This window comes from Rhinopithecus bieti, unplaced genomic scaffold (assembly GCF_001698545.2).
Source record: "Rhinopithecus bieti isolate Rb0 unplaced genomic scaffold, ASM169854v2 scaffold_56806, whole genome shotgun sequence".
Lineage (NCBI taxonomy): Eukaryota > Metazoa > Chordata > Mammalia > Primates > Cercopithecidae > Rhinopithecus > Rhinopithecus bieti.
In genome coordinates, this window is record NW_016823424.1 from 1,172,280 (window position 1) to 1,191,622 (window position 19,343).

General features: G+C 48.2%; 1 protein-coding gene across 1 annotated transcript; it reads left to right on the plus strand.

The window, feature by feature from the left end:
• The first annotated feature begins 9,889 nt into the window (after positions 1-9,889).
• On the plus strand, positions 9,890-15,489 carry LOC108521566 (keratin, type II cuticular Hb1). The gene is made up of 9 exons (XM_017861442.1): positions 9,890-10,302; positions 11,111-11,319; positions 12,124-12,184; positions 12,943-13,038; positions 13,251-13,415; positions 13,678-13,803; positions 14,076-14,296; positions 14,578-14,609; positions 14,909-15,489. Exons 1-9 carry the CDS (start codon positions 9,934-9,936, stop codon positions 15,145-15,147), a joined length of 1,518 nt encoding a protein of 505 aa, XP_017716931.1. The 5' UTR covers positions 9,890-9,933; the 3' UTR covers positions 15,148-15,489.
• The last annotated feature ends 3,854 nt before the right edge of the window (positions 15,490-19,343 follow it).

Sequence of the window (19,343 nt, forward strand, 5' to 3'; positions counted from 1 at the left end):
CCAAAAGCAGCCAGATGTTTATGATCCTTTGCCCTAAACTGCAGTTTTCCTCTTCAAAGGACCAACTCACGTCCGCCACACCCACCTCAACCTCCCAATACACAGTTGAGGAAACTGACGTTGCACGAAGGAGTGGGCTGTGACTCAGGTTGGAATGGAAGGGAAGGGGCGGGGCTGCTGCTCTTTCTGTCCTGCAGGGTTTGACATTGTCGATGCTGCTGTCTGTGGTGCTGATAGTACTAGCCAGGAATGTTGGGAGGGGAAATCTCATGATGTGGAACTTGGGGGACGTTTGGTGGTTTCTCTGAACCAGATGCTTGTTTCTGAACCCCAAAAGTCCCACGTTTACAGAATCTCTAACTTAGTCACCTTCTCAGGAACCCAAGTCCTCCATGCCTACTCCCAAATCCCTTATCTATACCTATCAACATGTTTTTCTCTCTCTCCCACTCTCTGGTGCACACACACACACACACACACACTCACACACAATGCACTCGCATGTTGGCCTTCCTACTCACAACCCCCTTCTCTCTTTAACACACACACTCACACACACACCCTAACCCTAACCCTAACCCTAACCCTAACCCTTACCCTGTTATGAATCTGTATAGTGTCTGGCTCAGAATATGAGATCATGTAGAGCCACATGAGGAGAGCATCCAGCCCCTGCCATCATCCCCTGAGTCCCTGCTGCTTTCCACACTATACTCCTTGAAACTCCTGCATGGAAGTTTGTCAGTACCCTTGGCAGGTGCCAGAGAACAAATCTATATTTGTGTGTGCCATCCATCCAGTATAAGTAGTGTGGGTCTTGAACTCACGAGGGCTGGGTAGGAACCAAGGCTCTGCCCTGAGCACCCCTGTGCAATCTGGGGGAAGGCACTTGACTCTCCTGGGAAATAGGTTAAGGCTTTCCCTCCTACTACTGCCTTAGAGTTACAGAGATGTGTACATGCTCAGTGGACTCCAGAGCACAGAGCAGAAGGGCTTCATTACAATCATTAGGAGGTGGTGGGCTCAGCGGCAGTGTTTACTCAGAATTCATGTTCTGACCCACTAATTGAACCAACCAGAATTTTATTTTAATGAAATGGATTATGAGAAAATCAAATAGAGCAGAGTAGACCAGAAAATAGTAAATTGCACCATATGTCACCAGAATAACTTGTTACATGCCCTTTTTATTTCAGTTGTATGGCATATGTATATGTATGTGCATACCCAGTTACTATGTAAAATTATTCCTTACTACAGTTGCAGCTGAAAAGTTGAAATATCCATTTCTCACTGTATACAAAAACCAAATTAAAATGGATTAAAGACTTAAATGTAAGACCTGAGACTATGAAACTACTAGAAGAAAACATTGAGGAAATGCTTAAGACATTGACCTGGACAAAGATTTCTCGATTGAGACCTCAAAAGCAAAGGCAACCAAAGCAAAAAATGAACAAATGGGATCACATCGAGCTAAAAGAACTTCTGCACACCAAAGGAAACAATCGACAAGGTGAAGAAATGACCTACAGAATGGAAGAAATATTTGCAAACTATTCAACTGACAAGGAATTAGTAGCTGCAATATATAAGGAACTCAAACAACTCAATAGCAAGTAAACCAAATAATCCAATTTTAAAATGGGCAAAAGATCTGAATAGACATTTCTCAAAAGAAGACATATACCAACAGGTATATTAAAAATGCTCAATGTATCATCGAAGAAATACAAATCAATACCACAATAAGATTATCATCTTAACCCAGGTAAAATGGCTTTTATAAAAAAAAAAAAAACAAAAAAAATGGATGCTGGCAAGGATGTGGAGAAAGAGGAACACTTGTACGCTGCTGGTGGGATGTAAATTACTATAGTCACTATGGAAAACAGTATGGAGGGTCCTCCAAAAGCTAAAAATAGAACCACCAGATGATCCAGCAGTCCCACTACTAGGTAAACTTCCAAAAGAAAGAAAATTCATATATCAAAGAGATATCTGCACTCCCATGTTTATTGCAGTGCTATTCTTTATAGCCAAGATTTGGAATCAAGCTAAGCGTCCATCAATGGATGAATAAAGAAAATGTGTTACAGATACACTATGGAATATTATTCAACCATAAAAAGGAATGAAATCCTGCCATGTGCAACAACATGAATGGAACTGGAGGAAATTTTGTTAGGGAAAATAATTCAGGCACAGAAAGACAAATTTCAGATGTTCTTACACATATGTGAGAGCTAAAAAAATTGATCTCATCAGAGAGAGAGTAGAATGATGGTTACCAGAGGCCGGGAGGGGTAATTGGGAGGGGAAGATAAAGAGGTGTTAGTAAATGAATACAAAAATAAGTTAGATAACAGAAATGAGATTTAGTGTTCAGTAGCACAATAGAATGACTATAGTTAATCATTTATTGTGTATTTCAAAATAACTAAAGGAGTAGGTTTGGAACGTTCCCAACACAAAGAAATAATAAATGTTTGAGGTGATGGATATTCCAAGTACTCTGATTTGATCATTACACATTTTATGCTTATCTCAAAATATCTTATGTAGCCCATAAATATGTATAACTATTATGTACCCATATAAAGAAAACATAAAAATAAATAAATAAAAAGTTTGAATACATGGCATATTAGTTAAGCACACAGACTCAGATTCTAAACTGCCTCATTTCGAATTCTAGCTCTGCCACTCTCTAGCTGTGTAAACTCAGGCAATTACTAGACCTCCATGTACCTCATTTCGTGGTTTCTAAAATGAAGAAAATAATAGTGCCCACCTCATAAAGTTGTTGTAAAGATTAAAAGAGCTAATCCATGTAAATCACTTAGAACTAAGCCTGGCACACTCTAAGTGTGTAATCATATTAGTTGTTGTTGTTGCTGCTGCTGCTGCTGCTGCTGACATATCCACAGCATTGATGGGATATACTCACCCACATGCCTAAGCCATCTGTGTCCAGTTTCCATTAACTCTGCCTATCTTAAAGAACTTGTAGAAGGATTAAATGAAATAATGCATGGACAATGTTTAACAGCACATAGAAAATGCTCAATAAATGTTATCTACTGTATTCTACAATGGGAGCCAGTCCAAGGGGCAGAGGATCTTAGACCTTTGGCCATGGTTACTCCGTTTGTCCTCGAAAAGAACACCAAAACAAATGCCCCTCCTTCCATCTCTGCTCCAGCCTGATTGCCTCAGAGAAGGTCCAATGAGAATCTCTTCTCTTTGCAAAGGAACACATCACCAATCCTTGGGCAACCATACTACTGGATGAGAAGAGAGGCTTGGATAATCTGAAAATTCTGAATCTGTGAATAATTCATAAGTGTGTATTTATTATTTGGACTTAACAGACCATCAGAAATCCTCAGTCATAAGTCAAATGATGGCACACTCACTCATCTTTATTTTCACCTGATCCTAAAACCTCCTGATTGGTCAGTAGCCAGAGGATTTCATGGGGTTGAGGATGGGAGATATGGCCTTGATAATTCATCCAAGTACAATGGTGCTCCAAGGAGAACAAGAGAAGGCAAGCTTTCTTTGCAGATGGACAAATGGAAGTTGGAGTTGAGGAAGAACTTCCCAGAAGGAGACAAGTAGTCATTATTTTCTAAAGGAGCTTGCATTATCTCTTCCATTTAGGGAGGCTTTATGTAAAAGAAAGACACTTCTTATTCTGCAGTGGCCACCATTTTTGTGGAGATAAGGTGAACAAAAGACCTTCAGATCTGGAGATCAGAGTCTCTTCTTTTACCCCAAGTGGACCTTTATTTCAGGGGCACCTGTAAAGAATGGGCAAATTAGGTGGTTTTAACATTATGAAGTTCTTGTTCAGTGCTCCCTTCAGTTCATTCTGCTCCCTGGAGGGTATTATAAGGCAGACTCCTCAAGATAGTTGATCGCTTAGAGTAGGTAACATTTTCCAGCTGGGGGACTCAGGGATTTTGTGACTGATATTTCCTAACTCTATGCTTAATCCTGTCTTAATTTTGGAGGGAAGGAGGCGCTAAGAGGAGAAAGGAGACATGGGTTCTGGAGCTCCCAGTCTGGTACAGCATATTCAAATTCATGAGGAAGGCCAGAAGTCTAAAGAAGGTTATTTTTCAGACATACTGTCAGATACTGAGGAATGCAATGACTGCTGACAGTGTCCTTTCTGGGACAATGTGCAATTGCAGCTAGTCTGATGGGAAAGGCAAGAAAGGCTTCCTGGAAAGGGTGAGGACAAGCTTTAGGCAAAAGGCGGGCAAGACAGTGTTGATGAGAAGGTGTGCATGCAGGCATTTCAGACAGTGAGAGACAATGAGACAGGGCTAGTGGGTGGACAACAGGTGATCCTGTGGGCCCTTGCAGGAGTGGAGAGGATCTTGAGATGCTGTGACAGTGGAGACAGAGGGAGAAAGCCAGTTGAGGCATAGCCCTCATAAGCAGGGACAGTGTCATCCCTGAGACTCTGCTACACAGCTGTGGGCTGGAAGGCAGCCTTTGAACTCTACATCTAGAGCATCTGCATGCCGGATTTACAGGTGTCCAGAGGGCCATGCCCTTACTAACCTTGCAGCTGGCTCATGCTTTCTACTCATAGAAAGCAGATGCAGGCCAGGGTCCAGTGAAGGAAGTTGAGGGTTAGTGGGGAGACTGCTTACACAACACCTGGGCTGTTGAGATGTTGATAATGGAGTTGACCCCAGGCCAGTTGGGTGGGTGATTGGGGAGAGGCCCAAGTCAGAGCCCTGCCTTCTCAGCCAAGAGAGCCCAGGACACTGGCCAATTATACATCAGAACTCACCAGAGAGGAGTCCCACTGGAAGAGGGCCAGAAGGCTCCTGTGGGATGCCTGGGTGGGACTGCAGCCTGACTCAAAAGCTCCATCCTGGTGACGTTCATCCCACTAACCAGCTGAGTACCCGCATCTCCCTCGCCCCATGTCCCTGCCCTGTGAGGGTTCATTACTATAAATCTGGAGCTATGGTGCCTACCTCTTCCAGTGGGTCTACACACACTTCCCCTTGGTGCTGTGCTGCTTCCTCCATCCACCTCCTCCTCTGCTCTTTCATCCCTGGAGTGACCCCTCCACCATACTCCCCAAATCTTCTCCCACTTTTCCTCCACTGTCCTCCAGTTTCCTCCTCTTCCTGATTATCTCCCAAGATCTCTCCCTTATTTTCTTCTCCACCCATGCAGCACTCTCCTTCTCTTCTTCTAAGTTGCCCTTGAGAATAATAGTCTAAGACCAAGTATTTCTTTCTGCCTCTTTTCCTAGAAATCTCCTCTGATTCGCTTTTCTCTTTCCTTCTCCAGTCTGGCCCCTGGTCTCTAGTCTGCCCCAAGGCCTTCAAGATCCTTGCTCTCATTGACCAACTTTCCCTACCACCCCCTTATAACCCAAGCCAAGGACTTTGCTTGGGTTAAGGACACATCTCACTCACTTCATTCTTCCTTCAGGCCCCAGCAAGGAAGGTCACCTGTCTCCACCCCCATCCCCAGGAATGACCACATCATCTGCTTCTTGTGTCCCCACCCTATCCTACCACAAAGCTTTGCACAATAAACCACCAAGCTTTGATGGCTCCATTCCTCAGCACTTAATATGCAGCTGGTATTCTTTTCATTCATTCAACAAATATTTATTGAGCACCTACTATGTACCAAGCCCTTGGAATATATCCACAAAGAAAACTTTTGTACACATTGATGTGTTGCAGGGTTTGCATTTTTGTTCATGATCTGGGTATGTGTCCAGCTTTTCTCTTAATACTGGAAGCTTGCCAAGAACAAGGGTGAGCTCTCCTATACCCTCTGGCCATGAACCCTGACAGCAACCTCCAGGGCCCTGCAGAGGGCATGGGGCAAGATGAGTATTTGTGTTTGTATGTTATGTACAAACACCAGCTACTGTGTGATACTTATTACTGATGGTTGATGGAGTACAGAAGGGAGTGCAATGGGACAAACGCATCTCTTCCTTTGGGATCGGACACACAGGCTCTGGGTGCAAGCTCTTCTACTAACACACAACCTGAGCCTTAACCTCCCCATACCTCAATGTCCTCATCTATAAAATGAGAATAATAACACCAACCTCAAAGGGTAACTGTAAAAATTAAATGAGTTAATGCATGTTGGACTCTTAAAATAGAATCTAGCATGGTGTAAGATGAACATCAAAAGATGTTATTATTAAGTTTGGAAGAATAGTCATGAAATAGTTTTCTACATGAAACACTTACTACTTATATAACTTTTTAAAAAATAGCCACATACCCCAGAAAAACTCTTGCATAAATATACCAGAAGACATGGGAAAGGATGTTCATAGCAGCTCTGCTCAATCTACAGAACTCTGAAAACAACCGTGCGGTTATTGAGGTAGAAAGGCAAATAAACTGTGGTATAGCCATGCAATGAGTGAAATCCACAGTGAAAATGATCACAGGACAGCTACAGGAAGCAACATTTAATGAAAGAAACCAGGTGCACAAGGATCCATGCAACATGAGTCCATTTATGTGAAGTTCAAAAGCTGGAGAAAGAAACAATATGTCATTGCAAGATGAGTACATTGGTTCTAAAATTGTAAGAAAAGCAAGGGAATAATTAAACACAGAATGCAGGAGAGGAGTCACCCTAGGCCAGGAAGGAGTAGGGTACAATCAGAACAAGGTGCATAGGAAGCTCCTGAAATATACACATGTTCTATTTTTTCCTGTAAGCGGTAGGTATTGGTACAGATCTAACCACCTATACATTCTTTTGTGTTGAAATATTTCACAATAAAAATAATTGTTACCTCCATAAAGTTAAATCTTTCCTCTTTACCTTGCCAGAGCCAAGACCATAGAGTGGAGATTCTGCCATCTTCCCTCCCCTCCTCTCTGCCATCTTCCCTCCCCTCCTCCCTTCCCCATGACAAGGTTTTTTTACTCTGAAGAAAACAAGTCTTTTAGGTCTTCAAAATTAGCAGCAATTAATTCCTGAAGCTCAATGAAATGGTATCAACGTTTGAATTTTTCATAACTTGTTTTAAATTGCTTCTTACATCTTTAAAATTGCTTAGTAAGGACCAGCCATTAGTAATTAGCTTGTGTTTATACATGTCATTTTTATAAGGAGTTATACTGGTAGAAAAGGTGAAGTGTGGATGAGATGTACTTTGACTCACAGTGCTCCTCAGGACATCCAACCGCTGGTTTGCTGGGGACATCATTACGCAATTGTGGGCAGTGCCCAGAATTGCAGATGAGGGTACAAAGAGCTTCAAAGTGCTGGCCCAGCTGCCCTGAACTCACAAAGGGATAGCAGTGCCATACTCTTCTCTAGGGTGACCAGATAGCTCAACACAGTCTGTGACCTCCCACATTTGTCCTGTCACAAGGCCACACTCTGAATGTTTTGCACAGTTACCCTGAGCCCTACTCTCTTCTATTTTTTTCCTCTCCTCTCTTTTCCCATCATTCCTACCTGTTCTCATTCCCTAAGGCTACTCTTTCTGCCTTTGCCCTTGAAGAACAGCAGCTCCAGGGGGCTACAAGCCAGGTCATTTCACTTCCCTTTTCTTCTCCTCAATTTAATGCAAACCTCTGTACTTTATGAGCTAATTTTTCTAGGACCTGTTCTATTGGAGTGGAGGTGGTTCATTGGGTAAGTAGAACATAGTACAATCTATCAAAGTATTGTCATGTACCAGAGGTATGCAAATAACTAAAACTGATGTTTTCCATCCCGTCCTTCAATTCTTAGCCACGGGGTGCTGCACATCTAACTCATACTCCTTCCCAGCCCCCAAATAGCCTCACATCACCATGTGCCACATGTCCCTAAAGGGCCCCTCATGGTTCTAACCATCCCAACCCACTCTGACTCTGCCTGTCTTCCTTAGATAGACTCTCCCACACCCTAAATTCACAGATATTCCCCTCTAAACAACTTTCACTACTCTCTTGAACTTATCCAAGGATTAGGAAGTCAAGGGGTTGTCACAGCTTATAGGTAAGAAGGCATTGCAACTCCTGGCTCCATCACTTACCGGCTGGGAGACTTTGGGCAAGTTATTTAACCTCCCTGACCCTTGGTTTCCTCATCTGTAAAATGGGGATAATGGTACATATTTCATATGATTGATGTGAGAATTAGAGATCACTTATGATATATAATGATGATCACATAGTAAGTGACCAATGGAAAAGAAACATATTCTTATCAAACCAGGATCTATGTTTCTCTACACAGTTCTTTCTAATTCTAATTCTCTACACAGTTTTCCAAATACAGGGGAAATGTACTCAAGTGATCCAACCTCCATCTCCCGGGTTCAAGAGATTCTCCTGCCTCAGCCTCCCAAGTAGCTGGGAATACAAGCACGTGCCACCATACTGGGCTAATTTTTGTATTTGTAGTAGAGACGGGGTTTCACCATCTCTGGTCTTAAACTCCTCCACTGCGGCTGGTCTTGAACTCCTGACCTCAGGTGATCCACCCGCCTTGGCCTCCCAAAGTGCTGGGATTACAGATGTGAGCCACCACGTCCAGCTGTGATTCAATTTAGCATCACCAATCTGATATTTCGTGCTTCCTAGGGTGACATAATAAGAGTTATACAGCATCTTTTATGAGGTATTCTACCCAACGATGTTTAATTTAAACCTAATCCAGCCTCTAGCCCAGTGCTGTCCAACAAAATTTTATGTGAAAATAACCAATAAATCAAATAAAAATAAATAATAAAGAAGTGTTCTTTATTTGCACTGTTTAATAAGGTAGACACCACTTACAGGTAGCTGCTGAGGTCTCAAAATGTGGACTGTGCAACTGAATAACTAGATTTTTAACTTATTTAATTTTTACGAACTTAAAGTAGCCACATCTGCCTATATTCTACCAAATTGGACATCCCAGCTCAAGATTTAATTTCTAGTTTATAGAAAATATAAGGGCAAGAGCCACAAATTAAATTATGTAAAATCTAGTTTTAAAATTCTTAGGACAGTTAGGAAAATTAAATCTGAGATGAATAGTAAGTGGTGCTTTGGAATTATTGTTAGTTTTCCTGCATAAGAAAATAGTACTTATTCTTAAGAAATTCCTACTAATGTATTTAAGGGTTACATGCCATGCTTTCTGCCACTCAGATAATTGGGCAACTGTGAAAGCAAATATGGTATAATGTTAACTGTTGAATCGGGGTAACTAGGTGGAGCATCAATACATGCATGTTGTATTATTCCAATTTTTCTCAATGTTTCAAAGCTCTCATCATAAGAAAGATAAAAGACAAATATTTCATAATCTGCTGATTGTTCCCATGGTAGGAAAGTGAGATGGTTTTCAGCGGCCAACTGAAAAATCTGGAGACGGGGAAATCCAGATTTGTGTTTCAGGAGCACTTGAGCCACAGCTGGGATGGAAATGAGGGATGGTATTTATGAATGCCTCAGCCTTTCCTGAAACCCCTCTCCCCACATCACACTTAACACACAGGTCTCCTCCTCCCAGTTTCTCCCAGCACCTGGCCTCCCTTCTCCTCCCCTCGCCAGGCCCTGCTCCTCCTTCTCGTCCTCGCCTCTGCCGTCCCCTTCCCTCCCCGATACCTGCAGATGAAGGAATGCCCTGCTGGCAAGACACTTTGAAGATGAAACATGCTGACTCCCCCTAAAGCCCAAGGCTGACATCCTTTACAAAGAAGAGGGTGCAGGCCACTCCACCATTAAAGCACATTCTAGACAGGCGTTGGACCCGGCTAACCACCCAAGCCCATAAAGCACAAATTGCCCCAACACCGTCTTCACAGCCAAGCCTCTTCAGAATCTGCGCATAAATAGGGCTGCGGTGCCCTGAGGAGCACATTGGAGTTTCCATCAGGACTCCAGGTCCCCTTACCTGTCCTCTGCAACCCAAACGTCCAGGAGAACCATGACCTGCGGATCAGGATTTGGTGGCCGTGCCTTCAGCTGCATCTCGGCCTGCGGGCCCCGGCCTGGCCGCTGCTGCATCACCGCTGCCCCCTACCGTGGCATCTCCTGCTACCGCGGCCTCACTGGGGGCTTTGGCAGCCACAGCGTGTGCGGAGGCTATAGGGCCGGCTCCTGCGGACGCAGCTTCGGCTACCGCTCTGGGGGCGTGTGTGGGCCCAGCCCCCCATGCATCACCACCGTGTCGGTCAACGAGAGCCTCCTCACACCCCTCAACCTGGAGATCGACCCCAACGCGCAGTGCGTGAAGCAGGAGGAGAAGGAGCAGATCAAATCCCTCAACAGCAGGTTCGCGGCCTTCATCGACAAGGTGGGTGTCCTGGATCACACCCTTCCTGAACTCCCACTACCTACACAGCCAGGGCTGGGCACTGAGGATGGAGTCAGAGTCAGAAAGACCTCTGCCTGCCTGAGATCCCAGTCTGATGGGAGAGGCACTCAGGCACCCACACACACACACACACACACACACACACACACAGGCACTCAAGACGCAGACTCAGCTGACAGTTCAGATAGGGGGAGCTTGTGGAGGAAAAGTGTGGCCAGGCTGCTCTTGGGGCACAAGCTAGACATCAGGGATTTGGGGGTGGGGGACATGTGACCACTGCTGCTGAACTCAGCGGGGTTTGGGCAGCCCCAGGGTGAGAAAGTAGGGTGCACTGACTTCCGGATGACATAGGGGAAGAGCTGGGACAGCTGAGCTCCCTTCCAGATGATGATTCAATTTAGACACCCTCTCCTTGGCACCATCCCCAGAAATCCCATCTGTGATCTGAACCTGGGTACTCTGCCTGTGAGGGATGCTGCCTCACCTGGCTTCAGAGTGAGGAGCGGAGCCTCCACTTGTGTTCATCTGCTTGGGGTCACTCAGCTCCCCAGAGAGCAGGCACTGACACCACCCAGCCCTTGCTCCATTCCTGAGTGGGAAATCTAGACATAGATCATGACCAAGAAATCCAGAAATTGTCTGTCTCCCACAGCCCACCTCTACTCAATCTCAGATAAGCTCCAGATTTGGGGATTTCCTTTAAACTATCCCTCCTCCACCAGGTCCCCAGAGCTGTCTTTGGGGGCACCAGAAACCATCTGTCCCTCCTTCCCGCCCTGAATGGCAGGTGCGCTTCCTGGAGCAGCAGAACAAGCTGCTGGAGACAAAGCTGCAGTTCTTCCAGAACCGCGAGTGTTGCCAGAGCAACCTGGAGCCCCTGTTTGAGGGCTACATCGAGACTCTGCGGCGGGAGGCCGAGTGCGTGGAGGCTGACAGTGGGAGGCTGGCCTCAGAGCTCAACCACGTGCAGGAGGTGCTGGAGGGCTACAAGAAGAAGTGAGTGACAGCAGGAGGGATGCTGGGCACAGGAATGGGGTTTAGGTTAAATACACTGGATTAGACAATACGAACTCCCATGTAGGGTGAGTGGCCATGACCACTAGGTTGACCGAGGGTGGCGGGGTCTTTTCATTTGTGGAATCTTTGCCCAGACACCTGTGTAAGAGGAGGGCTGTGACTCCCACTACCTGTCTCTATCCCACTCCAGCCTTCTCTTCCCTGAGCCACATCACCCAGCAGCTCTCCCCTGCGCTCGGTGGGGAGGAAGCCTCTGCAGGGTCCAGGCCTTCTCTCCTGACCCTCAGCCCCGACACCTGTAGCACCTGTCAGATGTGAGCCCAGGGTCTCTCACGAGTGACAGGTCTGGGGCTCTGGGTGTTCCCACTGCCTTCGGTTCTAAGTTCTGAGGGTCTGCGGGTCCAGGAGTCCCCACACCTGAGCTGGGATTCATACCAGTGAAGGGAGGCTGGGGCTACAGGCCCCAGGAGGATATGCTGTTTACTCCCAGGATGGGGTTGGGGGCTGAGTCCTATTTGCCTCCTGGGGGACCTCAGAGACCCTTTGGGAACAGGACTGGGAGGTACCAGGTGAGCCCTCTTCCTCCCCAGTTCAAAGTGGAGAGAGAATCCCAGAGACATCCCACATCCAACCGGAAAGGACTCAGCTAGCTTGCCAGGCCCGGGCTGTGTGGGGGTGTTTCTAGTACTGTCCCCATGGCTGTGATGAAGTGTGATGTGATGGGGGCTCTGCAAAGACCTGCCTTGCCCTGACCTCCCCTCTCTGCCCTCTGCTCTGCCTCAGGTATGAGGAGGAGGTTTCTCTGAGAGCAACAGCTGAGAACGAGTTTGTGGCTCTGAAGAAGGCAAGTGACACAGGATTGAGAAGCACAGATCTGTGGGATCTCAGAATGACAGGCTCTTCCTGGGGAGACACAGGGGGTCTCAACCTCAGTGTGGAGCACAATGACCTTTCCACAGCAGGATAGGACTGCCCAGGTGCAGGTCACTGGATGGAGTATCCAGGGTCTTGTCAAAGGGCAATGACCTTGGAACATCTACCAGCACCTGCCTTGGGCGAGGGGATGGCTGCACTGTCCTCTGTGTGTCCTGCTCTGCTCCAGAGGTTGTGGTCTGTTGCTGAGTCCCCTGGAGCCATAGCAGATACAATGTCTCTGCTGAGAGACAGTGCAGTCTGTCTAGCATTTTGGGGAGTCTGACCTTGCGGCACAGACACAATCCTAGGGTCTAAGAGAGGATGGAGCAGAACCAGGAGCAGGAACTGGGTTCTTGGAGCACTACTGAAGGACAGGAAAGGGTCAAGGTGTGAGAGCAGGGGGTCAGTCTGGGCAGGCTTCCTGGAGCAGGAGGGGGGAGAAGGGAGAGACAGGAGGGCAAGGAGGGGTGAAAGGCTGGTGAGTCATGCCCAAAGCAAACAGGATTTGTCCTCAAAGGGGCAGAGGATGCCAGCTCATCCCAGGAAGGGCAGAAGGGAAGGAGAGGCATGGGAATGGGACACTGGGGACTGCTTTCCCCTGGCTGCATGGAATGGATGGGCAGAGAGACGAGTCTGGGGGCTACATTACCAGGGTCCTCTGAGCTCCAACACTCCCCACCTTTGCAGGATGTGGACTGCGCCTACCTCCGCAAGTCAGACCTGGAGGCCAACGTGGAGGCCCTGATCCAGGAGATCGACTTCCTGAGGCGGCTGTATGAGGAGGTGCGGGCCCAGGGGCCAGGCAGAGACCTGGCAGCCAGCAGAGAGGAGAGTTGGGGGTGGGAGTATTGGACAGGATGTGGGTAGAGGCTGCAGTCCCTGAGGCTGTGTGAGGGGGCAGGGCTGGGGACCAGAGAAAGCCTGAGAAGGTGGAGTCAGGACATGGTGGGTGGGGCTGTGTTCTCAACTAAAGTCACTGCCCCCACCTCCTGCAGGAGATCCGCATTCTCCAGTCCCATATCTCAGACACCTCTGTGGTTGTCAAGCTGGACAACAGCCGGGACCTGAACATGGACTGCATCGTCGCTGAGATCAAGGCACAGTACGACGACATTGTCACCCGCAGCCGGGCCGAGGCCGAGTCCTGGTACCGCAGCAAGGTGAGTGGCACAGGACACCTGCCTGCTAGACATGGCAGTGGGAGGGATGTGAGGTATCTATTAAATAGGCTTCCTTTTCTGGGGATGCTGGTCCCTGGGGATGAGAAGAGATGGCTGCCACTCTGAGGTTAGGGTGGCAGGGCAGGACTGCCATGTGTGGTTGCACAGGCTGAGCACTGTACAACCTGCACAATCATCCGTGGTGCCCTGAATGGATGGGAAGTCCCACCCTGAGCCTCATGAGCATCTCTACTTCCCCCAGTGTGAGGAGATGAAGGCCACGGTGATCAGGCATGGGGAGACCCTGCGCCGCACCAAGGAGGAGATCAACGAGCTGAACCGCATGATCCAGAGGCTGACGGCCGAGGTGGAGAACGCCAAGTGCCAGGTATGGGGCATCTGTGCCCAAGGTCAGAGAGACCGAGGGCCTAACCATTGTCACATAGCCTATGTGTGCCCTATCTGGATCTCAGCATTCATTCTCCAGCCCCTTTGTCCATGTAGAGTCCCTGGTTGTGGTCTCTCAGTGAGTCCCAGGTGATGAAGGCGAGAGGCTCTGTTCTGGGGTGCTCCCAGCTTGGTGGGAGCATGGTGTCATCCAGGTAAGCATCAGAGAGACCCAGGGATTCTGATCTACCTTGTTCTCTCTGTTGTCTTCAGAACTCCAAGTTGGAGGCCGCGGTGGCCCAGTCTGAGCAGCAGGGTGAGGCGGCCCTCAGCGACGCGCGCTGCAAGCTGGCCGAGCTGGAGGGCGCCCTGCAGAAGGCCAAGCAGGACATGGCCTGCCTGATCAGGGAGTACCAGGAGGTGATGAACTCCAAGCTGGGCCTGGACATCGAGATCGCCACCTACAGGCGCCTGCTGGAGGGCGAGGAGCAGAGGTGGGCCCAACCAAGCCTGGCCCAGAGCCACCCTTCCCCATCCCTGGCACAAGCCTACCCTTGGCCTTGGCTGAGCAAAGGCCAGGGCTCTGGGGGAAAAAAAAATTATTATTATTCACTTCCGTTGTGGGGAGGGCTGGTGTGTGAGTTTGTCTGAGGCAAGGTTTTCTCTCAGACTCCGTTCTTAATTGACCAATTGTGGACACTACTCTACGACCTGGGGAGTTTTTTCAGCCACTCTGGGGCAGTTACTAATGTTGCTTTTTCTCTTTTGCCCTCAGGCTATGTGAAGGCGTTGGGGCTGTGAATGTCTGTGAGTATTTGGGGTCCGGTGTGGACAGATTTACTACCTCCCTGTGATGGAGGGCAGAGTTTGGAAAAAAGGAGTGTCACTGAGATTGAATGTAAAAGAGTGGGTTGGCATCACAACAGGAGGGATTTGGGGTCAGACACCTGAAAGACCCCATCTCTTGGACTAGATGGACCTACAATTGTGCACTAAAGATGCTTCTGACTTTTCATACCAGAGCTCAGGTCTTGGGCAGGGGCGGTGGTCAGGGAGGCAGGATGGCTTGCTCTCCAGAATTTTGATTCAGCCTTCGGGGTTCACAGGTGTCAGCAGCTCCCGGGGCGGGGTCGTGTGCGGGGACCTCTGCGTGTCAGGCTCCCGGCCAGTGACTGGCAGTGTCTGCAGCGCTCCGTGCAATGGGAACGTGGCGGTGAGCACCGGCTTGTGTGCACCCTGTGGCCAGTTGAACACCACCTGCGGAGTGGGTTCCTGCGGCATGGGCTCCAGTGGTATCAGTTCCTTGGGTGTGGGGTCTTGCGGCAGCAGCTGCCGGAAATGTTAGGCACCCCAACTCAAGTCCCAGGCCCCAGGCATTTTTCCTGCCCTGCCTTGCTCGGCCCGTCCAGTCCAGGCGCCTGGAGCAAGTGCTCAGCTACTTCTCCTGCACTTTGAAAGACCCCTCCCACCCCTGGCTTCGCATTTCTCTGTGTGATCCCCCACTTCTGGGCTCTGCCACTCCACAATGGGAAAGGCTACCCTAGAAAGAAGTCCCCTGGCACCCACAGGAAGGGGCCTCAGGAGCAGGAAGGGCCAGGACCAGAACCTTGCCCATGGCCACTGCCTTCCTGCCTCTCCCCTTCTTCCTCTGCCCTTGATCTGTGTTTCAATAAATTAATGTAGCCAACCTGGGTCTTGTCTGCGTCTCTATTGCCCTCCTCAGGGGTCGGGGTTAGGGAGGGTCCCCAAAGTCACATGAAGCAGCGAAAGGCCCAGGCCAAGGGTCTCCAGTACAGTTCTCTATCCCTTGCCTCAGAGAAGGTTCAGATTTAGCCAGGAGTTGTGCTAGGCCCCTATTTGATGTAACTTTATCCACACAACCCTAATGATACACCTTGCAGATGAAGAAGCCAGAGTTCAGAGGCACTCAGTATTTGCGGCAGGGTCCCCCACTTAGTTGGGTGGTTCATCTGGGGTTTAAGCCCTGTGTGTGTCGCTAGTGCTCATTTCACTAAACTGCAGCTGTCTCCCAGAAAACATCTCGTGCATATCTGGAAACTGATGGATCATGAAAACCAGATTCACCAATCACTCAAAGCTTGAGGCAACATCACCCATTGCTTTGACAGGGAAGACTCATGCCTGAGTAATTTATTGGAATTCTTTAAGGGGTGAACACATGAATATGATTTAAAGGTTCAAAAAGTCTTTGACATTGGCTTTGTTTTTCTTTTAAACGGAGTCACTCTGGGGTTTTGGAGACCTGCCATAGCTAATACATTTCCTCAAAGACAGAAAACAGCACATAGCAAGATGATGTGGCATAGAGAGGGGACACAGACTCCAGCCAGACTGCCTGGGCCCCAAGCTGGGCCCTGGTCCTTCCTAGTTGAGTGGGGCTGGGCAATGTATTTACCCTCTCTGTGCCTGCTTCCACACCTCTAAAATGAGGATGATAGAAAGGGCAACTACCTCATAATTTGATGAGTGGATTAAAGGATTTCATATATGTAAAAGGCTTACATAGTGTATGCCACAAAATTATCACTCTATTTTTTATCATTAGTGTTATTCTTTTGCAGAATGTAAAGTAGAAGTCCCTCTAGGGATCAGGGCCTCTTATGGCCAACCTCTTATTATACTTATATCTGTGATCAGAGATTGCAAGTACAGAGAGAAATCTCCGTGGTTACCAGGGCCATTCAGCTCCTTCATGCATGGAAGTATTCTCTTGACACTGATGAGGTAGGGGAAGGGGAAGATGACAGCTCAGCCCCACTATGGGCCAAGGTGACTCCCTGAACATATATCTTTAGGCCAGGGTGAATCTCTACACTTCCAGTCCAAGGCCCAGAAAATGCAGCAGAAATGGGAGTCTCCCACCCCTACCCTTCTGGGCACTAGAAATGATTAAGAATATTAAGAGACCAGAAGTGAGTGGACTGAAAAAAAACAAAGTCTCTTGTAAAGGCTAGAATCAAACCAAGGTCTCTCAGCCACCCCTGATGGAATTCTGAGCAGGACAGAATCCTGGAAAGTTCCAGAATTTGTGATCAATCATTGCAACCAGCCCTCTATGCTGTGACATCACACAGCTCAAAAGCTGGTCCTAGGCCAGGTGCAGTGGCTCACACCTATAATCCCAACACTTTAGGAGGCCAAGGTGAAAAGGTTGCTTGAGCCCCAGAGTTAGAGATCAGCTCGCACAATATAGTGAGACTCTGTCTCTGTAAAATATAAGAACATTAGCTAGGAAAGGTGGTGTGCACCTATAGTTCCACCTACTTAGGAGGCTGAAGCAGGACAGCTTGAGCCCAGGAGGTTGAGGCTGCACAGTGAGCCATGTTTGAGCCACCGCCTCCAGCGTGGGCAACAGAGCAAGATCATGTTTCAAAAAAATAAAAAAACGAGAAGCAGCAGCAGCAGCCCCTGTCAGAAGTCCAGACCTGAGACTCAAGCACCAGCTCCATCCCTCCCTAGTTCAGAAACCAACTGCAACTCCAGTCCTGATGGACTTCTCACCTCTCCCAACTTCAGCCCAACTGGGCCTTAGTGACCTGCCGTATTTCACTCCCTCACCCTACCTCTAGCTCTGACCTTCTCTCTCTTCCTTCCTACTCCAGTCCTACAACCCTCACCTCCCTCTAGGTTCCCATTCCTGCACAGGCTCAGGCAGAGGAGCAAGGCAGGAAGGAATCAAACACATAATTCCCTGGGTGCAGAATGGTGAAGAAAATGCAACATCTCACTGTGTGACCTTTAGCAAGTCAGTTCCCCTCTCTGGGCCTTAGTGTATCTGCTAGTGAAATAAAATGTTGGGGGCTGGGGGCGATGGCTGACGCCTGTAATCCCAGCACTTTGGGAGGCCGAGGCAGGTGGATCACCTGAAGTCAGGAGTTCAAGACCAGCCTGACCAACAGGGAGAAACCCCATCTCTACTGAAAATACAAAAAATTAGCCAGGCCTGGTGGTGCATGCCTGTAATTCCAGCTACTTGGGAGGCTGAGACAGGAGAATCACTTGAACCCGGGAGGCAGAGGTTGCAGTGAGCCAAGATGGCGCTATTGCACTCCAGCCTGGGCAACAAGAGCGAGACTATCTCAAAAAAAAAAAAAAGAAAGAAAGAAAATGCTTGGATTAGGTGGCTGCTAACATCCCTTACCAATTTAAAGCTCTATTATTCTTTTTTTCTTTCTTTTTTCTTTTTTTTTTTTTTTTTGTGAGACAGAGTCTCGCCCTGTCGCCCAGGCTGGAGTGCAGTGGTATGGGCTCAGCTCACTGCAACCTCCACCTTTCAAGTTCAAGCGATTCTCCTGCCTCAGCCTCCCGAGTAGCTGGGACTACAGGTGCCCACCACCACACCTGGCTACTTTTTGTATTTTTAGTAGTGATGGTGTTTCACCTTATTGGCCAGGCTGGTCTCAAACTCCTGACCTAGTGATCCGCCCGCCTCAGCCTCCCAAAGTGCTGGGATTACAGGCGTGAGCCACCGCGCTCAGCCAACTGTGTTATTCTTTGGGAGAGGTGGGACAGGATTAGGGGCTAGAGGGAAATGGGGATTCCAGGTTTCATGCAACTGTGCAGTGTATGCGCATGTTTTTTGTGTATTCATTCATTCTGTGTTGCTCAATGCCTAGAGGTAACTGTGAATGGAGCAATATGATAGCATCCAGGTACATGCACATTCCAGGCACCTATGTGGAAATGCATGTGTGAGAGAGATGGTGAGGGTTTCTAAATATGTGATTATACATGTGAACATGTGTGCATCTATGTGCTGAAAAGGGGAGATTTGTGGGTACATGTGGATGTGAGTGCATGTGGGTACATGGGTAGACCCATGTGTGCTGGTGAGGTAGGGGTCACCAATGGGGATTGGGGCTAAAGTGGGAGTAGTAATGGGCGATGCTGCTGGGAGTCAAACTAGGGAGGTCCCCCCTGGCTAAGGAGCCCTTGCTCTAACCCCTAGGCTTGCCTACTTAGTCCTCCTGCCCTACCATCACTCTCACTCCAGGTGGGGCAGAGGGAGGTCAGCCACCCTTAGACTTTGTAGAGCTTTCTTTAAAGGGGCTCAAAACTTGGCCAGGTACCATGGCTCACGCCTGTAATCTAGCACTTTGGGAGGCCGAGGTGGGCGGATCACAAGGTCAGGAGATCGAGACCTGGCTAACACGGTGAAACCTCATCTCTACTAAAAATACAAAAACAAAATTAGCCAGGCTTGGTGGCAGGTGCCTATAGTCCCAGCTATTTGGGAGGCTGAGGTGGGAAAATAGTGTGAACCCAGGAGGCAGAGCTTGCAGTGAGCCGAGATAGCACCACCGCACTCCAGCCTGGACAACAAAGCGAGACTCCGTCTCACAAAACAAAAGCAGGGGCGGGAGGCTCAAAATCTTCTAAAGAATTCCAGTAAGTGAAATAATAGTTACACTTATATAACTTTCTATGCTTTAAGCACTTTACATGCAGCAGTATCTTTTCTCAAACAACCCTCTGAGAGTTACTATTCTATTTTGCAGCTAACCTTTGGCTCAGAGGGAC

Bases quoted from the DNA above. Each gene is read 5' to 3' on its own strand.
- LOC108521566 (XM_017861442.1), top strand. From the start codon at position 9,934: ATGACCTGCGGATCAGGATTTGGTGGCCGTGCCTTCAGCTGCATCTCG. The intron at 13,039-13,250 runs GTGCGGGCCCAG...CACCTCCTGCAG, and splicing joins TGAGGCGGCTGTATGAGGAG to GAGATCCGCATTCTCCAGTC. The intron at 13,804-14,075 runs GTATGGGGCATC...TGTTGTCTTCAG, and splicing joins TGGAGAACGCCAAGTGCCAG to AACTCCAAGTTGGAGGCCGC.